The sequence below is a fragment of the Pipistrellus hanaki genome, assembly GCF_964339955.1.
Source record: "Pipistrellus hanaki genome assembly, chromosome: X".
Classification (NCBI taxonomy): Eukaryota; Metazoa; Chordata; class Mammalia; order Chiroptera; family Vespertilionidae; genus Pipistrellus; species Pipistrellus hanaki.
In genome coordinates this window covers 64959435-64976780 of record NC_140524.1, presented here as the reverse complement: position 1 = coordinate 64976780, position 17346 = coordinate 64959435, and the positions used below count along the sequence as shown (strand labels likewise).

Below are 17346 nucleotides of genomic sequence, written 5' to 3'. Positions count from 1 at the left end.
CAATGTTGACTGGTGCGTTGAGTTCTGACTTAGTCTTTGATTTTTCAAGATCTTCTTTGTATTCTTTCTTAAGTAATTTTACTATCATTTGCTCTCACTTGATTTCTTCACATTGAGAACTTCTTTGGTTTCTTCCTCCTTGTCCTGGGAGCTCAGCAGGTTGGCCTGTGGCACCCCTTTGTTCTCCGCGGGCTCCCGCGCTGCTCCAGCCTGTTGCCGGGGTCGGCGCCGTCCAGGAAGCAGCCCCCGTCCTTGGCTCCGTTGCCAGCGCTCAGCAGTCGAAGGCTCAGGGGCACCCCCCGCACTGGGGGCCCCGTCGCCCGGCTCCTTGCTGGCGCCCGGCTGGCCGGTGTCCGGCAGGGGCTCCTGCTCCTCGTGGCGTTCCTCCAGTCTGGAGCTTTCTTTCTCCCTCCCACTAGGGGAGTCCAGGATCAGAGTCAACAGACTGTCCTCTGCGCACAGTGTGCGCGACTCCGGGGGCTCGGCCTTTCGCCGCGCTCCCAGGACTCCACCTCACAGCTCCGTCTCCCCCTGCCCGAGCCTGGGTCCCCAGGGACTGGCCCAGACCTGGAGTTCGGGGCGGTCTGGACTGAGGCTCAGAGCTGCCGCCGGAGGCTTTGTTTCTTCCGGCTAGGGTAATCCAGCATCAGAGTCAACATTCAGTCCTCTGCGCGCCATGTGCGCGCGACTCCGGGGGCCCCGCATTTCGCCGTCCCCCGGGATTGTCTCCCCCTGCCGGAGCCTGGGTCCCCAGGGTCTGGCACATAACTTGGGGCTCAGCGCTGCCGGTTCGGGGGTTCAGCCCAGGCTGGGGGTTCTATTTCCTTCCTGCTAGGGAACGCCGGGCAGCACCCAGCCCTCTCCTCCTCTCCGGCTGCGACCTCTCCGCGCGCGCGTGCGTGCGAGCGCGCAGCATGTCTCCGTACCTTAGGCTTTTTTTCAGCTCCTCTGATTTTCCTTCTGGTTTTCTCCCTCCTTCCTATTGTAGAGTTTTCAGTCAGTCGACTACCTGTAGCTCTGGGCAATGTCCACTCTACATTTTAGTTGTATTCCCTTGAAATTGTTGTGAGCTGCTGCGGCTAGGTGTATACCCGAGCAGCCATCTTGGATCCTCCTTAAATTGAATATTTTCAAAAGAAGACAGAAGGAAGGTCAAAAGGCACATGAAAACATGCTCAAAGTCACTAATTATCCGAGAGATGCAAATCAAAGCAACAATGCGGTACCATCTCACACCTGTCAGAACGGCCAACATCAACAAATCAACAAACGACAAGTGTTGGCGAGGTTGCAGAGAAAAAGGAACCCTCGTGCACTGCTGGTGGGAATGCAGACTGGTGCAACCACTGTGGAGAACAGTGTGGAGTTTCCTCAAAAAACTGAAAATGGAACTCCCATTTGACCCAGTAATCCCACTTCTAGGAATATATCCCAAGAAACTAGAAACACCAATCAGAAAGGATATATGCACCCCTATGTTCATAGCAGCACAATCTACAATAGCCAGAATCTGGAAACAGCCTAGGTGCCCGTCAGCACATGATTGGATCCAAAAACCTTGGTACATCTACACAATGGAATACTATGCTGCCATAAAAAAGAAGGAATTCTCATCATTTGCAGCAACCTGGATGGAATTGGAGAACATCATGCTGAGTGAAATAAGCCAATCAATGAAAGAGAAACACCACATGACCTCACTCATTTATGGATAATAAAGAACATTATAAACTGATGAAACAAAAGATAGATACAGAGAAAGTAAAGCAACAAGCAGACTGTCAAATTACAGCGGGGAGGGGTGGGAGATTTGGGGGAGATAATAGATCAACCGAAGGACTTGTATACATGCATATAAGTACAACCAATGGACATAAAACTCTGGGCAGGGAGGGTATATATAGGAGTGAGGAGGGAAAAAAAAAATCAATAAAATATATATAAAAAAAATTCTGAGTCCCCATATCTCCGCTCCCTAACAGGGAATAAAATTGTTCACTGCCTGCATAACCCTCTCTCCCACCCTCCATGCACATCCCTTCCAGCTCCCTGATTACCCGGTTCCATTTTCAGATCACCAACCTCTAAGGCTGGCCTTCTTTTCAAGGCCACAAGTAGCAGAAAAACATCTGCATTATACAAATAATAAATTATAATTAGAATAGGATATAGAAAGGGGAAACCAGCAAGTGTCTACCAGAAAGCAAGGATTCGGGCAGAGCTGGTGAAAAAACCATTAGACAAAGCACAAAAATACTACTGCATGGCAGGGGAAGGGCTTGACCAGAGGGAAAGAGACGGCAGCAATACTGAGTGTAACCAAATGGGCTGGCCACCGACTGCCTGGAAAACCGAGCTGAAGCCCAAGAAGCACCAAGCAAGATCACTTTACCCAGTGAGAAGAGCGAAGCAGACTCATTTTGTTCTCAGTAATCACCTGGGTGGTTCTGAAAGTCATGCCCTGGTCTGAATTGAGATTGAGCCCAACCTGTTTTGAGTCCATTGCAAAACCACGGAAATTGTGTACAGATAAACAACCAGGCCAGATCCATGAGGAGGAGCATAAGAGAGAAAAGAAGAGGCCCTCTCAGGTGGCACTCTGGCTAACTAAAGGCCTGGTCGAAGGGTAAGATGTTCAAGGACTTCATTCACACCATGACAAAAAAATCAACCCCCTGCCTTTGCCAAGAAGATGGAATGTTTCATAGATACACTCTCCATTCCCAAACTCCTCCTTAACAAGGCATCTCTGGGTATAAGAGGGAACTGTTCTGGAGGACTTGTGCCCTCTGGCCTCACTTTGTTTCCATATGACCTGACACCAGCCAAGACAGTTCATGTGATTGGATTAGCTCTTCCTAGAATTAAGCTGGCCCCACTCCCATAGGGGCCCAGCCAGCAACAGGAAATTGGTGCCGTGGATGAGTTGTTCTGCTGTGGGGAGTGGAGAGACTGAGGCGAATGGGGAAAACCACTCAGTCCCGGATGGGTCCTCCTTTCCCATAGTAGACAGAAGAAAACACAGCCTCCCGGATCCAATGGAAGAGCTGAGCCAGCTTGCAGAGGAAGGGCAGGGAGGAAGGAGATGCTAGAGGGAAAAAGAATATTATTGTCAATGTAACTTCCTTTACTCCCCTTCTCTTCACCTAGTCCCATTTCCTATCCCTCAGGAACTCTACCAAATTGGGAACATAAGGATTCTTTTGGAAGCATATTTTGACTCTTAATGTTATTTCCTCAACAATAAAGAATTCCACTTTCTCTAGGACATATTCTCTGAAATATACTTTCTTCACTTAGATTACAATGATCTTAAATTTTCTGAGAAAAAGATTCAAATATATTATGTTTTCCTTTTTTTATATACAAAAAACTGCTAATGTGACTTTCTGGTGAGTTGAATTTGAGAAGAGACTTTTTACTACAATTCATCTCTATATCTTTTAAATTTGGAGCCATGTGACAGTATTACCTATTTTTGTTATATTAAATATACTGAAATTAAAGCAAAATTCACCTCTTTGGTCTTAAAGCTGAGTTGGTTTGTTTTTCATTATTTGAATTCCTGATTTGTTTTTAATTTTTAAAATTTATTTTAGAGAGAGGAAGGAAGAGAAAGGGGGAGAGAGAGAGAGAGAGAGAGAGAGAGAGAGAGAGAGAGAGAGAGAGATTGAAAGAGAAGAACATTGATGCATTGATGTGAGAGAGAAACATTGATCAGCTGCCTCCTGAGCGTGCCTTGAGATTGAACTCTCAACCTGGGTATGTATCCTGACTGACAATCAAACCTGCCACCTTTCAGTATACAGAACAATGCTCTAACCAACTGAGCCAAACCGGCCATTCCTGATTTTTTAACTGATTCTTTTTTCTTTCTTAAAAAGGAAAATGTTATTTTTTTAGAAAGCTACTGACAGACTATCTTTGGTATATCCTTTCTATGGAGGTAAACTGCAGCCCATTCATGAGTCCTCCTTTCCCATAACACCACCACTATAATGAGTAATGACTACCACTGGAGGTCAGGACCATCAGCCAGGGCACTTCTGAAGAAGTCTGAGCAGCTTTGCGAACAGCAAGCTCAAATGGCCTCTTGCCACCTGCACTTAGGAGACCAGGGTTTATGAAATGAAAGGGCTTAAAAAACCATAAAAATTTTCCTAAATTTTTATCAAGTCTTTGGAACAATGGAGAAAGTCAGAGGATAGTGTCTGCTAAAGCCAACCCATGGACAGATAAGGGTGAAGACCTAGGGAGGGGTTGGGAGCAGGACACAGTGGGTCAATAAAGATAAATTTTTAAAAAGTCAGAGGATAGATATGAATGAATACAAACTATCTTAGCTTACCTGAGGCTAACTAGTGATTCTTTCCCAAAGCATACAGAGCTATTCAGAGGGAATTCCTGCTCAGAGTTCAGCAAAGGGGTGAAAAAGACAACTTTGAGCAATACAAAGAAAAAGTTTCATTGAATTAGAGAAAGGGAAATGGGGGAAATGGAAACCTAAAAATTAAATTAAAAACTGGCAGTTTGAAAGACAAATTATGTGTGTGATCCTGGGCTAGTCACTTTTCTCTGTGGTTCTCAAGTTTCTCAATCCGAAAAGAAAGAAAAAAGAAATAAAAGTACTGGAATAAGGGTTTTTAGTTTTACCTCTGGTTTTGAAAGTTATATAATTGTATTCTAAGTCTAAATTCATGAGAAGAGTAGAGATTAGACATAACTCACAGAGGGAAAAAAATATCTAAAAGTGTGAACTCCTATCCTTTGGCCCAGTGCTTACATGTCTGAGGAATTAATCCTTAGGAAATAACCAAGGTTGTTCTCAAATAGTACTTAGGAAGCTCAAGTCTGCTTTACGGCACTGCAGAAAACAGAATACGAAATAATTAAAATGTTCTGCAATGGGGAGTTGTTAAAATCAATTATGGGACTTTCTATAAATTGGAATATTACTTAGCCATTTAAGGTCATGTTTTAAAAAATACTTACCATATGCAAAATTTACTTATGTCCATATATGTCTATACATATAAAAAAACGCTGAAAGTATAACCATTATAATAGCAGACTTACAGGTGATTTGTTCTCTTCTTTACATTTTTCCTATTTTCTATATTTCTAAAATGTATAAGTATTTCATTTACAATTTGATATGTTTTAAATTAACACAGTTTTTTAAACATATGAGGAAGATTTTTTTTTTTAACTCTGAGGTTCTATTCAGAGTTCAATCCTGCATAAAGTACATGATAAAGTACATGATAATGACTCAAACTCAGTGTTCAAGAGTCAGCAGGGTAGATGTTTTCCAGACTGCTCTCATAGAACACAGCACTAGTCTCTCCTGGTGGGCTGGGCCAGCTCTTGCTCAGGTCCAGCAATTCCTCCTTATATTAGAGACTCAAAGAAATGGCACAGGAGGTACCTCCATCCCCAAGAGGGCTCCCACAGGCCCAGTCCTTGTCAACTGCCCCTTCTCCGGGAAGGGTAGAAGGAGAGGTAGGCTTTATCACTCACCTGGATCAAGCCTCACCACCAAGAGGCAGAGAATCAAGGTGGCCAGGAAGCCCTTTTTGAAGGGCAGGGAAAAGAAGTGGCTCACTGCAGCGTCCCAAAGCCGGCGAAGCAACATCAGTAGTGACAGAAACTTGTGGGAGGAGTCTGGCCAGGGAGACAGAGCATAACTGTAAGTTAAGTCACAGGAACCAGCTTCCCTAAGTCTGAGCTTTGAGCTTGATTATAAGAGTTGAACAGAAGGTAATTTTATAACTCATGTCATTCATAAAGTGGTTCTAAAGGAGATTCCACAATGTTTTAAGGACTGTATCACCAGACTATCATTTCCTTAGGGGCGAACTTTGACAGACCACATCTACTTAGCTAGGAAAATCTGGCTTATTTGGTGTTTTTCTAAATATCCTATTTTATAACATTATTTATATTTTAGCCTAAGATACATGCATAGAGTTACACAGAACAATAGGTCTTGATTATCACAATAATGCAGGAAAATGAAGGGCACTTACCACACATAATGAAGAATTCAAAGGTCCTGGATTATGAATATAAACATGAACACTACCAACCCAAGAACAAGTGGTGCCCAGTCCTGATAGAACACTCTGAATTTGCCATCAAACCACTATCTGCTCTCTCCGCCCCATGCGTGTAGGGGTAGAGGGCTTGGAGATCCATAGGTAATCCCTGAAGTCAACATGTCCTATTTGCAAAAAAGTGATCCTGTCTCAGCAGGTTCATGCTCACACATACACATACACAACAACTACAACACTTAAGACAACAATATTACAGTTTCCTACAGCTGAAGGGCTCTTATGGGGGGGACACACACTCAACCTATTCTATATATTATGACTAATACATTAGAAACCACCAAGAGCGGGGAGTGGGGGACTGAAATTCATGATAAAGAACAATTTCCTTTCAGAACTGCCATTGATGAAATGAGCTGCTTTAGAAAATAGTGAATTTCTGCACTTAAACGTATTTATGTACAGTCTAGAAGTCTAGATCACTCAAGGAAAAGGAGAAGAAAAGGATTAAAGAACCAGGGGAAGGGTCTGGAGTAGAACTTTTAAGTCCCTTTGTAACAAATCAACACCCAAACCCACCCCTTTGCAGGTTCCCCTTGTACGGTGCAGACTTATAGACTGGTTTCTCTACAGAAGCCAGTCTATAAATCTGTACTCTACTGTGCGGAGGTGGGCTATCCATGAAGGGGGTGGACATCAATCACTGGAAAAGACACCCAAGAGTCTGGTGAGTAAGGCAGGTGGGAGACTGAGCAGAGGCACCCAAACTGAAGATAAGTAATTTTTACCTCATAAGTCAAGTTACCAAGCTATCATGTTAGTTTCTCGTTATCTTTTGGCTATCCCAAGCATACCTCAGCTATTCTACATTTGCACTAGCATTTAAAGGAATAACATCCTACCTAGCCCAGCATAGTACAGGCAAGAGATCTAATGAGAGGACCCCAAGGAGATGGTGACTTTTAGGAGAAAAGAATCAAGGTCCTGAGACCCAGCAACATATGAAGATTTTCTTTCCACTACCTATTTCAGTATGTCTGGACTTTCTAAGCAACTCAACCAGTTTCCAATCCTGGTTTGGGAGTTACTCATAGAAAGAATTGCTCCCAAGCTCCCAGGAATGTCATGATGGACCCCAAGGTCCAGAGAAAAGTCCACAACTATACTTTAAAGAAGCCACAGAAGGATAATATCCTACCTTCCTGGGTGAGCTTCTGGTCCTCCTCAGAGTCAGAGTGTTCATGTTTCTGCTGTTGCCTTGCTATGCTGATGACCTGGAGTACATCCAGCTGCTGCTCCTCACTGAAGGCTGCAGAGCCCACCACTAGCTCCTCAGCCTCCGACAAGCAGCCCAGAGGTAGTAGCACCTGCTGCAGGTAAAGTTCTGCCAAGGCTCTGTATTCTGGAAGGCCCTGATTGTCTGGGTCTTGGATCCAGGCACTGGCTGCTTCCAGCATGGCTCCAGGCTCTTGCATTTTGCTGTATAAAAGAACACTGCAGCCCAAAATAATCCAATCCAACCCCCAAAAAACAAAACAAAACAAAACAAAACAAAACAAAACAAAACAAAACAACAGTCAGTGTTCCACAGTTGGTTCATTTCTCATAAAAACAAAACAACAGTCAGTGTTCCACAGTTGGTTCATTTCTCATAAAAACTGTATTCTCTTATCCAGCTCCTCCTCTGTGTCCTCCAGCCCTTCCTTATGGAATGCTGACATTGAAAAGAATTAGGAATTCCTAGAAAGTAGCAAAATGTTCTCTTCCACTATGACACTTCACTCTGTCATCCCATTTTACATCTCCTATTCCCAGTATCCTCTACTCTTCCTCTTTCCTTTGACCCACTCCTAAATCCCTCCTTCCTCATACTTTAGTACTGTTTTGAGGTCTGAAAAAAAAAAATCAGATTTGCGCCAAGACCGGTTTGGCTCAATGGATAGAGCGTTGGCTTGGGGACTGAAGGGTCCCAGGTTCGATTCCGGTCAAGGGCATGTGCCTTGGTTGTGGGCATTTCCCCGGTGGGGGGTGTGCAAGAGGCAGCTGATCTATGTCTATTTCTCATCGATGTTTCTAACTCTCTGTCTCTCTCCCTTCCTCTCTGTACAAAATCAATAAAATATATTTAAAAAAAAAATCAGATTTGGAGGAAAATAGTAGGGAATGTGAAAGAGGAGGTATTAGGCACTGATTCAGAAGAGAATAAAAGTCTTCATTTCTGGAATGACCCGATGAGTCAGTAACAAGGACCTACCACAGCTCCAGGACTTTGGGGGGTAGCTTTTCAGGGACCTGGTAATACTGAAGAACCCAGGAAATAACTTCCCGCCACCGATCCATTTCTGCCAGGGCCTGGATCCCCACAACACACAGGGAGCATTTCACTTCTAAGGAACTGTCAGCAGAAAAAAACAACTCAGGTTTAGAAGCGGTCCCCCTCCATTTCCATTCACACCTCCCTGGGACTGTTCTTCCCCACCTTCCAATTTAGCATCCATCACTTCCATCCTCCCCATTAGTATTCAAAGGGTCCTCACAATTACAATTGGTCTAATGGGTCCCAATGTAGAGAAAACTGCCCATTCTCCTAGAAATTAAAAGTTCCTATAAACCTCCTAGAGGCAAATCAACTCTTGCCCGACATCTTTTTTAAAATATATTTTTATTGCCAAAACTGGTTTAGCTCAGTGGATAGAGCGTTAGCCTGCGAACTGAAAGGTCCCAGGTTCGATTCCGGTCAAGGGCATGTACCTTGGTTGGGGGCACATCCCCAGTAGGAGGCGTGCAAGAGGCAGCTGATTGATGATTCTCTCTCATCGATGTTTCCAACTCTGTATCCCTCTCTCTTCCATTCTGTAAAAAATCAATAAAATATATTAAAAATCAATAAAATATATATAGATTTCAGAGAGGAAGAGGGAGAGATAGAAACATCAATGATGAAAGAGATTCATTGATTGGCGGCCTCCTGCCCCCCACTGGGGGTGAGCCCACAACCCAGGCATGTGCCCTTGACAGGAATCGAACCTGGGACCCTTCAGTCCATAGGCCGATGCTCTATCACCAAGCCAAAACGGCTAAGGCTTGCCCAACATCTTTGTATGCAGGTGTACTTTCCCCTTTGTATGCCAGAAAGAGAAAAGTACACCTGCAACACAGGTGTGTGGGTGGAAAGCGAGCTGGAACTAACAGTTTGTGTGAAGAAATGGGCATGGAGCCTGAGTGTGGGAATCCACTGGCCTTAGTGCCAGCCAGTGAGGTACCTCCAGGCATCAGGAATCAGTCTTCAGCGTTTACTGTAACAAGCCCCAATACAACCCCTAAAATCACAACCAGGGCTCCTCAGCTTTGATTATTCTACCCACCACCTAATGTGTGATCTAATCCAATTTTACAGTCCACACCACAGAGAAATGATGTCCTCAAGTTCCAGAAGAGGCTAGAAGCATTAACAAAGGCAGTGGAGGGCAAGGTTTTTCTCTAGTTTGATTCTTTAATCCAGCTCTTCAGCAGGATCAGAACCCTATTCCCACTCATCAGCCAAGACCATACGAGAACAACTTAGGGATGGGGAGTGTACCTAGGAAAGTACTGAGCCTGCTTATGGAAATAATGTAGTACAGTACACATTCTATCTTCCCATCACGCCATCACACTGGAACAGGGAAAAAGAATTGGTTAAGCTCTGCTCAGGGCTCAGTTTTCTCATCTGTAGAATGGGCACATCAGACTGTTAGGGGCTTCTTGTGTCCATTCTGGGAATGACAGGTTCCCGAAATGCTGGACCCTCCCCAGGCAATCCCCGCACATACGTGCCCACAGGCCCGTCAGCCAGGGTGTAGTTGCTCAGGCTCTGGCCGGCTCGCACGCAGGTGTGCAGCGCCTCCCGGAAGTCCCGGTGCACCACTAGGTGATCGGCCGCCTCCTCCAGTAGAGCCTCGGCCGCCGCTGGTGACGGGACGACGCGCACCGTTTCGCTGCTGCTTAGGGCACCCCCGACCCCCCTAAGTGGGGCTGCAGCTGTGGATGGGTCATTCTTCATAGCAGCCAGGTTCAAGGCCTGTCTCTACAGACGTCCACGTGGCCCTCTCCGGGGCTCCAGGAGAGCCCTATTCGGTCTGGGAGAAGTGGGCAGTCCTCAAGGCCGTGTCCACAACCCTTCAGGAGGCCGAGTCCTGGACAAGGAAAAGAAAGGGGCTATATTCTAAGGCTAAAGCTAGCCTCGCCCGGCACCATCGATGTGCAGAACGGCTGCGTGCCTCAAGTACCTGGCCTAGCTTTTCGTCCCCACAAGGTGAACAGATACACCTAAGCCCTGGGAGAATGCGAGTGTATGCTACTTGGGAAGAACAAAGCCACTCACCCAAGGAATAAATTATCTCTTTCCGGTTCTCGCGGCTCTCCGGCACGGTTTTGGCGGCGCACGGAACTCTGGGAGTTGTAGTTTTCCGGCCCTCGACTTTAGCTCTAATAATGCAAATAGGCAGATTCTGACTACAACTACCAGCATGCCCCGTGCCCCAAAATTGTCTGTCACAGGAGAAAACAAACTGAGAGCAGTCCTTTGAGCCAGGAATATCAAAGGTGAGGTTATGTTCAGAGATGAGTTGGCCCCCTTACTAACCAGACCTAGAAGAGGCCAGGCAGTAGAAATTCCAGTAAGGAGCCAAAACAGGTTTGGCTCAGTGGGTAGAGCGTCGGCCTGCGGAATGAAAGGTCCCAGGTTCAATTCCGGTCAGGGGCATGTACCTTGGTTGCCGGCACTTCCCCAGTAGGGGGTGTGCAGGAGGCAGCTGATCCATGATTCTCTCTCATTGATGTTTCTGACTCTCTATCCCTCTCTCTTCCTCTCTAAAAAATTCAATAAAATATATTTTAAAAAAACTTATTGTGCTAAAAAAAAAAAAAAAAGAAAGAAAAGAAAAGAAAAGAAAGAAAAGTAAAAAGAAATTCCAGGAAGGAAATGGAGTAATGCACTCTTCTGAGCATCTGTAGGAATAGCAATTAGGGCGGGCAGACCAGGTATGGAAGAAAGGAGTCACATGCGAACCTGACAAACTCAGGGCAGGCCTGTGTGGCAGTCTTGCAAACTCGGAGACCTAAAATAACCACAAAAGATGGTTTAAAAATTAAATATTTATCTACAAACAGGTTATAGTGGGTAGTCATGTCCTAGGCTGATATTTTCCCTGACAAAGATCAACTTAGATCTTCTTTACTGAGCCCATTTACCTTTTTGCCTCTAAGATAAGATGACCAGACATCCCACTTTTGGTGGGACAGTCCCGATTTTTAACAATTTGTCCCGCGTCTGGTCACCTTACTCTAAGATAACATATCTGTGAGATGTCTGGGTAACTTATAACTTCCCTTTTTCTGGGGCACAACCAAATGTGGTGGGTGCCAGGACAGATGCCTCAAATTCCTTCATTATCATGTTAATTGTTCCTGTACCCACTTAAGTATGTGTCCATCATTTTACTTTTTATCCAAACCCTGGGGTTTCCCACCGCTTTGCTTTATCCCACCTCCTTAATCCATCACCAATGAATTTCATGTAACCCACCTATGTCCCTCCTTTGATTGCAATGTATAAATACATATGTAACCCACCATTCTCCTGAGTATTATCTCAATTTGTTGAGGTTCTGCTTCCCAGCATATGTCAACAGTTTGGCTCAAATTAACTCACAAAATTCTTTACAGGTTTCAATGTTGTTGTTTTTTTGTTGTTAACACAGGAAAGAGAAGTAAGCACCCTATAACCATGATGAAGTTAGGACTGAATTTATTTCATCTACTGGATGCTAGGCTCTATTCCAAGAAGTGAGAATCCTTCAGTGAACAAATGAGACAAAATGTCTGACTCTGTGGAGCGAACATATAATGAAAGTTTGTGAGGTTGAACCCTGGAGTCAAAAATAAGACCACTGGAGGCTGCTAATTGATTTAAAAAAGCAGGCAAAGATTTCTTGAGCTGGCCAGTGGTGGCCACGAGAGCACCACACACAGGTGGAGTCCACCCTCATGACCCACCGTTCCAGGTATAGGCAGTCCTTTTAAAGGTCTAAACTACAAAATTTTTTCCTTGTTCTAAATTCTAAATTCTAAATCCTGCTGGACCTATCTTGCAAAAGCAGATTGTACAGAAGCAGAATTGAGCAAATGTATGTGTGTACACACACACACACACACACACACACACACACACACTCTATAGGCCCTGTGTGCACTGGGATGGAGGGTGGTGTCCCTCAGCCCAGCCTGTGGGGAGCCGGCTTTGGCAGTCAGATATCCTTAGCCTTGCTGTGGAGGCAGGACAGGCTCCTGCTACTGCCGCTGCACTCACCAGCCTCCTGTGAGAGTGCACTGACCACCGGAGGGTAGTTCCTGCATTGAGTGTCTGCCCCCTGGTGGTCAGTGTGTGTAATAGTGACTAGTCATTCCACTGCTTGGTCAATTTGCATATTAGCCTTTTATTATATAGGATTAACAGTTTTCCTGGGGGTGGAGTAGAAATTGCTTATCTTTCTCAGTGATTTCATTATTTGGTGTACTTATAAGAGCAATACGTATTTATTATGGGTAAAAATACAAAACATACTTTTTTTCCATCCCTTTCCGGCGTCCAAGATGTCGAAGAGAGGACGTGGTGGGTCCTCCGGGGCCAAATTCCGGATTTCCCTGGGTCTTCCGGTGGGAGCCGTGATCAACTGTGCCGACAACACAGGGGCCAAAAATCTGTACATTATCTCTGTGAAGGGGATCAAGGGATGACTGAACAGGCTTCCTGCTGCCGGTGTGGGCGACATGGTGATGGCCACAGTGAAAAAAGGCAAACCAGAGTTTCGAAAGAAGGTGCATCCAGCGGTGGTAATTAGACAACGGAAGTCATACCGGAGAAAAGATGGCGTGTTTCTTTATTTTGAGGATAATGCGGGGGTCATAGTAAATAATAAAGGGGAAATGAAAGGTTCTGTCATCACAGGACCCGTGGCAAAGGAGTGTGCAGACTTGTGGCCCAGGATTGCGTCCAATGCTGGCAGCATTGCATGATTCTCTGGTGTGTTTGTAAAGGAGAAACCCATTAAAAACTGGTGACATGAAAAAAAAAAACAAAAAAAACCCCAAAACATAGAAAAGGAGATAATAATACCTCAAACATAGCATCCTGAGATAAGCCCTAATAATGTTTTCACCTACATTATATTCTCCCAGAAGTTTTCTTATGTAGGAATTTTTATATTTATGTTTGTATGGATATATTCATATATTTATGTATAAGAGATAAGATCATATTTTAGTTTTTTTTTTTTAACATGCTTATATCACTGTAGTAGGTTGAATTATGTCCCCCAACAAGATAGGCACAAGCTTTAAACACCTATACCTCTAAATGTGACCTTATTTGGAATTATTGAAAAATGAAAATATGTAATTAATGTTGAGATAATATTGGATTTAGGGTGCACTGAGATAAGGAGTCATTGGAAAGTGAAGAATGTTAACAGAGAATGTAGAAAACTTTTTCTGAAATTTGGCTTAAAGGCTGAGAGACAGATATTAATTTTGCAGGTGAATGGAAGTGATGGGAACAAGGAAGGTTAAAAAATTTTTGTTTTCAATTTCTTCAAACTTGAGCAAGTTTTAAAGTTTATATACAGGAGCCCTGGCCAGTGTGGCTCAGTTGGTTGGCCATCGTCTTGTGCATGAAAAAGTTGCCGGTTCGATTCCAGATCAGGGTACATGCCAGGGTTTTGGACTTGATCCTTGGTAGGGGTCTGCAGGAGGCAGCCGATATATGACTCTCACTCTTCCTCTCCCTCTCTCTGTAAGAAATCAATAAAAATAGAAAAATTTTATACACAGCAGCTATCTCATATCAGATTTAACTCTTGAATTTGCCCAGATTTTCCTTATTTGTGCAATAGGGTTAATGGGACGCCTCCAGCGGAACGGTATGGGTTTTGAGTTCAATATACATTTAGTTATAAGTGAGGAAATGAAATAATGGATAATTGTATAACAGAGAAATATTAGTAATTCTTGGATGTTTGCCTCTCAGGGACGTAGCAGATGGATGAAATCCTGGTGTGCTATGGCTGTATAATGCATGATCTGAGCAACCCTGCACCAGTGACAGCAGGACAGATCCAGAATTTTCCTATAAATATATTAAGATAAGGAGCCTTCCAGGAGCAGCAGGCAAGCAGTCACCACACCTTGCTGCCTGGTGTGATCTCACTGAGCTCACCAGGTGAGTAATAGACTAGCCTGTCTTCCCTGCCTGGGAACTGGATGAGGATCTGTTCAGAGGCACGATGTGGAGCAGCTCTTAGGAGACACCCCAGAGAGTAGAACATCTGTGTCTCCAAAAATTTGAACTCATAGCATGTCAGAAAGATATTTTCTTCCTTCATAAAAAACATCTTCCCATTAGGAGAAACAATGAAAAATGACTTCACAATGTCCACCTTGGGCCTGAGGCCCAGCCAGCCCCCACTGCTGGGTCCCCCCAACACTAAAGGCCATTGAAGTCCCACCACATGCCATGTACTCAGACAGGTTTGCTCCTTTACCCCTCGGAGCAGCTCTGTGCCAAGTCAGCCTGAGTCCCACTTCACAGATGACCAAGCTTGGGCTGACAGAGCCCATGTCATTCTCCAGATAAGTGACAGGATGGGAATGGGGTTCCATCACCCGCCATTTCTAGAGGACACAGAGCAGCCTCCCTCTGGAAGATGGACTTCCCGGACAGGAGAAGTAATCAGATCACGCTTCCTGCTATTGTGGTCCCAAAGGATGGCCCTCCACAACCCTCTGGATGACGAAGATGACAGAGGAGATGAAATCCTGTCCTTGTTCCAAGAGACATATGTTTGGTGATCCCTGAAGGGGAGAATTGGGCTCCAGCAGAAGCTCAGGTTTTGCCCCTGGGACAGGTGATCTAGAGGAAAGGGAAGTGGTATGTATGGACCTGCTTTCAGAAAATGCCCTTTATATTTCATCTCCTTTCATTCTAACAACTATTTACATTACCTATTATTATGAACAATACTCATAGCAGGCTACTGACGTTAGAGGAGTCTGTGCACCTCCGAGAAACACTTTTTCTTGTCTCCTGATCAGCTGCTCACTCTGGAATTGTCTTAAAGTTTTCCCATTTTGTCCTTATGCTTCCAGGGTTCTGAATGCCCTAATCTCCCCCATCAGATACCAACACAGACCCCTTTGGATCAGGGGGTAAAAGTAGCACTAGTGAGAGATGCAGGAAAATTTCAGTTTATAAATATATTTTTATATATTGTTTGCAAACTTGTACTCAAGGAGAATGGAACTTTGATAAAACTGAAAAAAATAAAATATTTCTGAACAGGTCAACACAGATAATGAGCATGTATTTTCATTACTTTGTAAAAATATTCATTTTGTTCAATTTCATGGGGAAATGAAGTGGATTTTTAAAAACCGAGTTGAGTGTGTGTGTGTGTGTGTGTGTGTGTGTGTGTTCTCTCTAGCTTTATCACCTGAAAAACACATTCACAGTTACAACTTTACCCTCACTTCAGACCAGAGCTGGACTTCCAATCTGAAGGTTAGATATGCCATAAAATGTGCTTTTATATCCTAGAAAAGTAATGGGTACAGAGGATGATTAAGTGAAAATCCAGAAAACGCTGGCTGTACCCGCAAAGTCAACCTCCCAACTTCCATCACTTCCTCTGGCCTTACGCAGCCCCGGTCTGATTCTCAGAGCTGCAATCCTAGACCAGGCCACCAGGTGGCATCACATTTTTCAATGTTTATTTTTTTTATTTTATTTTTATTTTTATTTTTTTTTTACTGAAGAGGAGTACATTTTGCAAAGAGTAAGAATATTTTGAAAAGGTTTGTTTACTAAGATGCCAATTCTCTGTGAAAGATTCATATGTATATTAAAGCAGTTCCCTCTGTCATTGACCCCAAATCTACATTGCGTTCATTGATTCATCTCTTCCCTCATCTCTTCCCTCTTGTACAGTCCTCACTGTTGATAAACAGTGAGGACTGTACAAAACAGTCCTTGCCAGAAATTAGGACTTCCACCTTCCATTATTATTCCTCCCGCATACAGGTTGCCGTGTCCTTCTCTTCCACACATTCTTCCTGTCATCCCCATCCAGGACACTATGGACACAGCTGCCCAGACCCCACTCTATGCCCCATGCTCTCTGTTACCTCTCACCCCCTGCCCCTTTCCCCCACATCACTGCTACCTGGTGTTTCATCAGGTGCAAGTCCTAGAATGTATGTTTTTACAGTCTTCTTTTATACCTATGTTATTTTTCATTGAGTATTAGAGTCATTCCATGCATAGGTTATGGGCTGAATTTTAAGGGAGGGTATTATATGTTTTTCTCTTAGAATAAACTTATTTGTGAAGGAATTTGAAAGTGGTGGTACTTGGTGCCACCTCCTGACAGAAGTCTGAGCTGCAACTAGAACATCAAGAAGCCTGAAGGTGTGAAGGAGTGAGGGAGAGAGGAAGGGCCTGTGGCCCAAACCCACCAGACAGAGCTTTCTGGAAATCTGGGTAAAAGATTGGGTAGGGCTATACTGATGGCTTGTTTCTGGAAATGTCATATAAATGGAAGTATGCAATACGTGGTCTTTTGAATATTCAACTTCTTTCACTAGCATAATATTTTCAAGGTTCATCCTGTTACAGTATGCAGCAGTACTTCATTCCTTTTCATTGCCAAATGATGTACACATTTTGTTTATCCATTAATTAATTCGTGGACATTTGATTGGTGTCACATTTGGTTATTATGAATGTTGATGCTAGGTACATTCCTATACTAGTTTCTATTTAGACTTGTTTTCATTTCTCTGGGCTTTGTACCTGGGAGTGGAATTACTGGGTCATATGTTAAGTCTGTTTAACTTTTAAGGAACTGTCAGATTGTTTTCACAACACTGACAGTCTTGAGGGTGTCAGGCTGTTTGTTATTTTTCTCATGATTAGACATGATCTTTATGTCTATTCTTGTGCCAGTACCAGACAGTTTTGAGAATCATGGGTTGGTAGTATAGCTTGATATCTGGTATTGTGAGCCCTCCAACTTTGTTCTTCTTTCTCAGGATTGTTGTGGCTATTCTGGATCTTTTTTTAAATTTTTATTCCAGATGAATTTTTGGAGAGTTTGTTTTACAATAGATCTTTGAAATGTGCCATTGGTATTTTAATGGGGATTGCATTGAATTTGTAAATTGCTTTGGGTAGTATGGATATTTTAATGATGTTGAT

The 17346-nt window shown here is 43.8% G+C and overlaps 1 protein-coding gene and 1 pseudogene across 5 annotated transcripts; one reads left to right on the top strand and one right to left on the bottom strand.

Moving 5' to 3' along the window:
- Positions 1-1229: 1229 nt before the first annotated feature.
- On the bottom strand, positions 1230-10492 carry LOC311615014 (peroxisome assembly protein 26-like). Of its 4 annotated transcripts, none has more exons than XM_084870157.1 (6): positions 10420-10492; positions 9869-10231; positions 8311-8451; positions 7255-7550; positions 5521-5664; positions 1231-3088 (listed from the first exon to the last, which is right to left on the bottom strand). In XM_084870157.1, exons 2-6 carry the CDS (start codon positions 10096-10098, stop codon positions 2976-2978), a joined length of 924 nt encoding a protein of 307 aa, XP_084726283.1. In that variant the 5' UTR covers positions 10099-10231; positions 10420-10492; the 3' UTR covers positions 1231-2975. The 4 variants fall into 4 exon arrangements, with proteins under 4 accessions (XP_084726285.1, XP_084726283.1, XP_084726284.1 ...); XM_084870158.1 differs by lacking the exon at positions 10420-10492 and adding an exon at positions 10325-10415 and having other exon boundaries at positions 9869-10253; XM_084870156.1 differs by lacking the exon at positions 10420-10492 and adding an exon at positions 10325-10415.
- A 2170-nt stretch (positions 10493-12662) lies between these two features.
- On the top strand, positions 12663-13150 carry LOC311615303 (large ribosomal subunit protein uL14-like; annotated as a pseudogene). Its single transcript has one exon. The product of its transcript is annotated as a large ribosomal subunit protein uL14-like (transcript).
- Positions 13151-17346: the final 4196 nt, after the last annotated feature.

Coding starts and splice junctions, on each gene's coding strand:
- LOC311615014 (XM_084870157.1), bottom strand. CDS start 10,098: ATGAAGAATGACCCATCCACAGCTGCAGCCCCACTTAGGGGGGTCGGG. Junction 8,452..9,868: donor GCTGACGGGCCTGTGGGCAC/GTATGTGCGGGG, acceptor TTCTGCTGACAG/TTCCTTAGAAGTGAAATGCT. Junction 3,089..5,520: donor GGTGGTGAGGCTTGATCCAG/GTGAGTGATAAA, acceptor TTTTCCCTCTAG/CATCTCCTTCCTCCCTGCCC.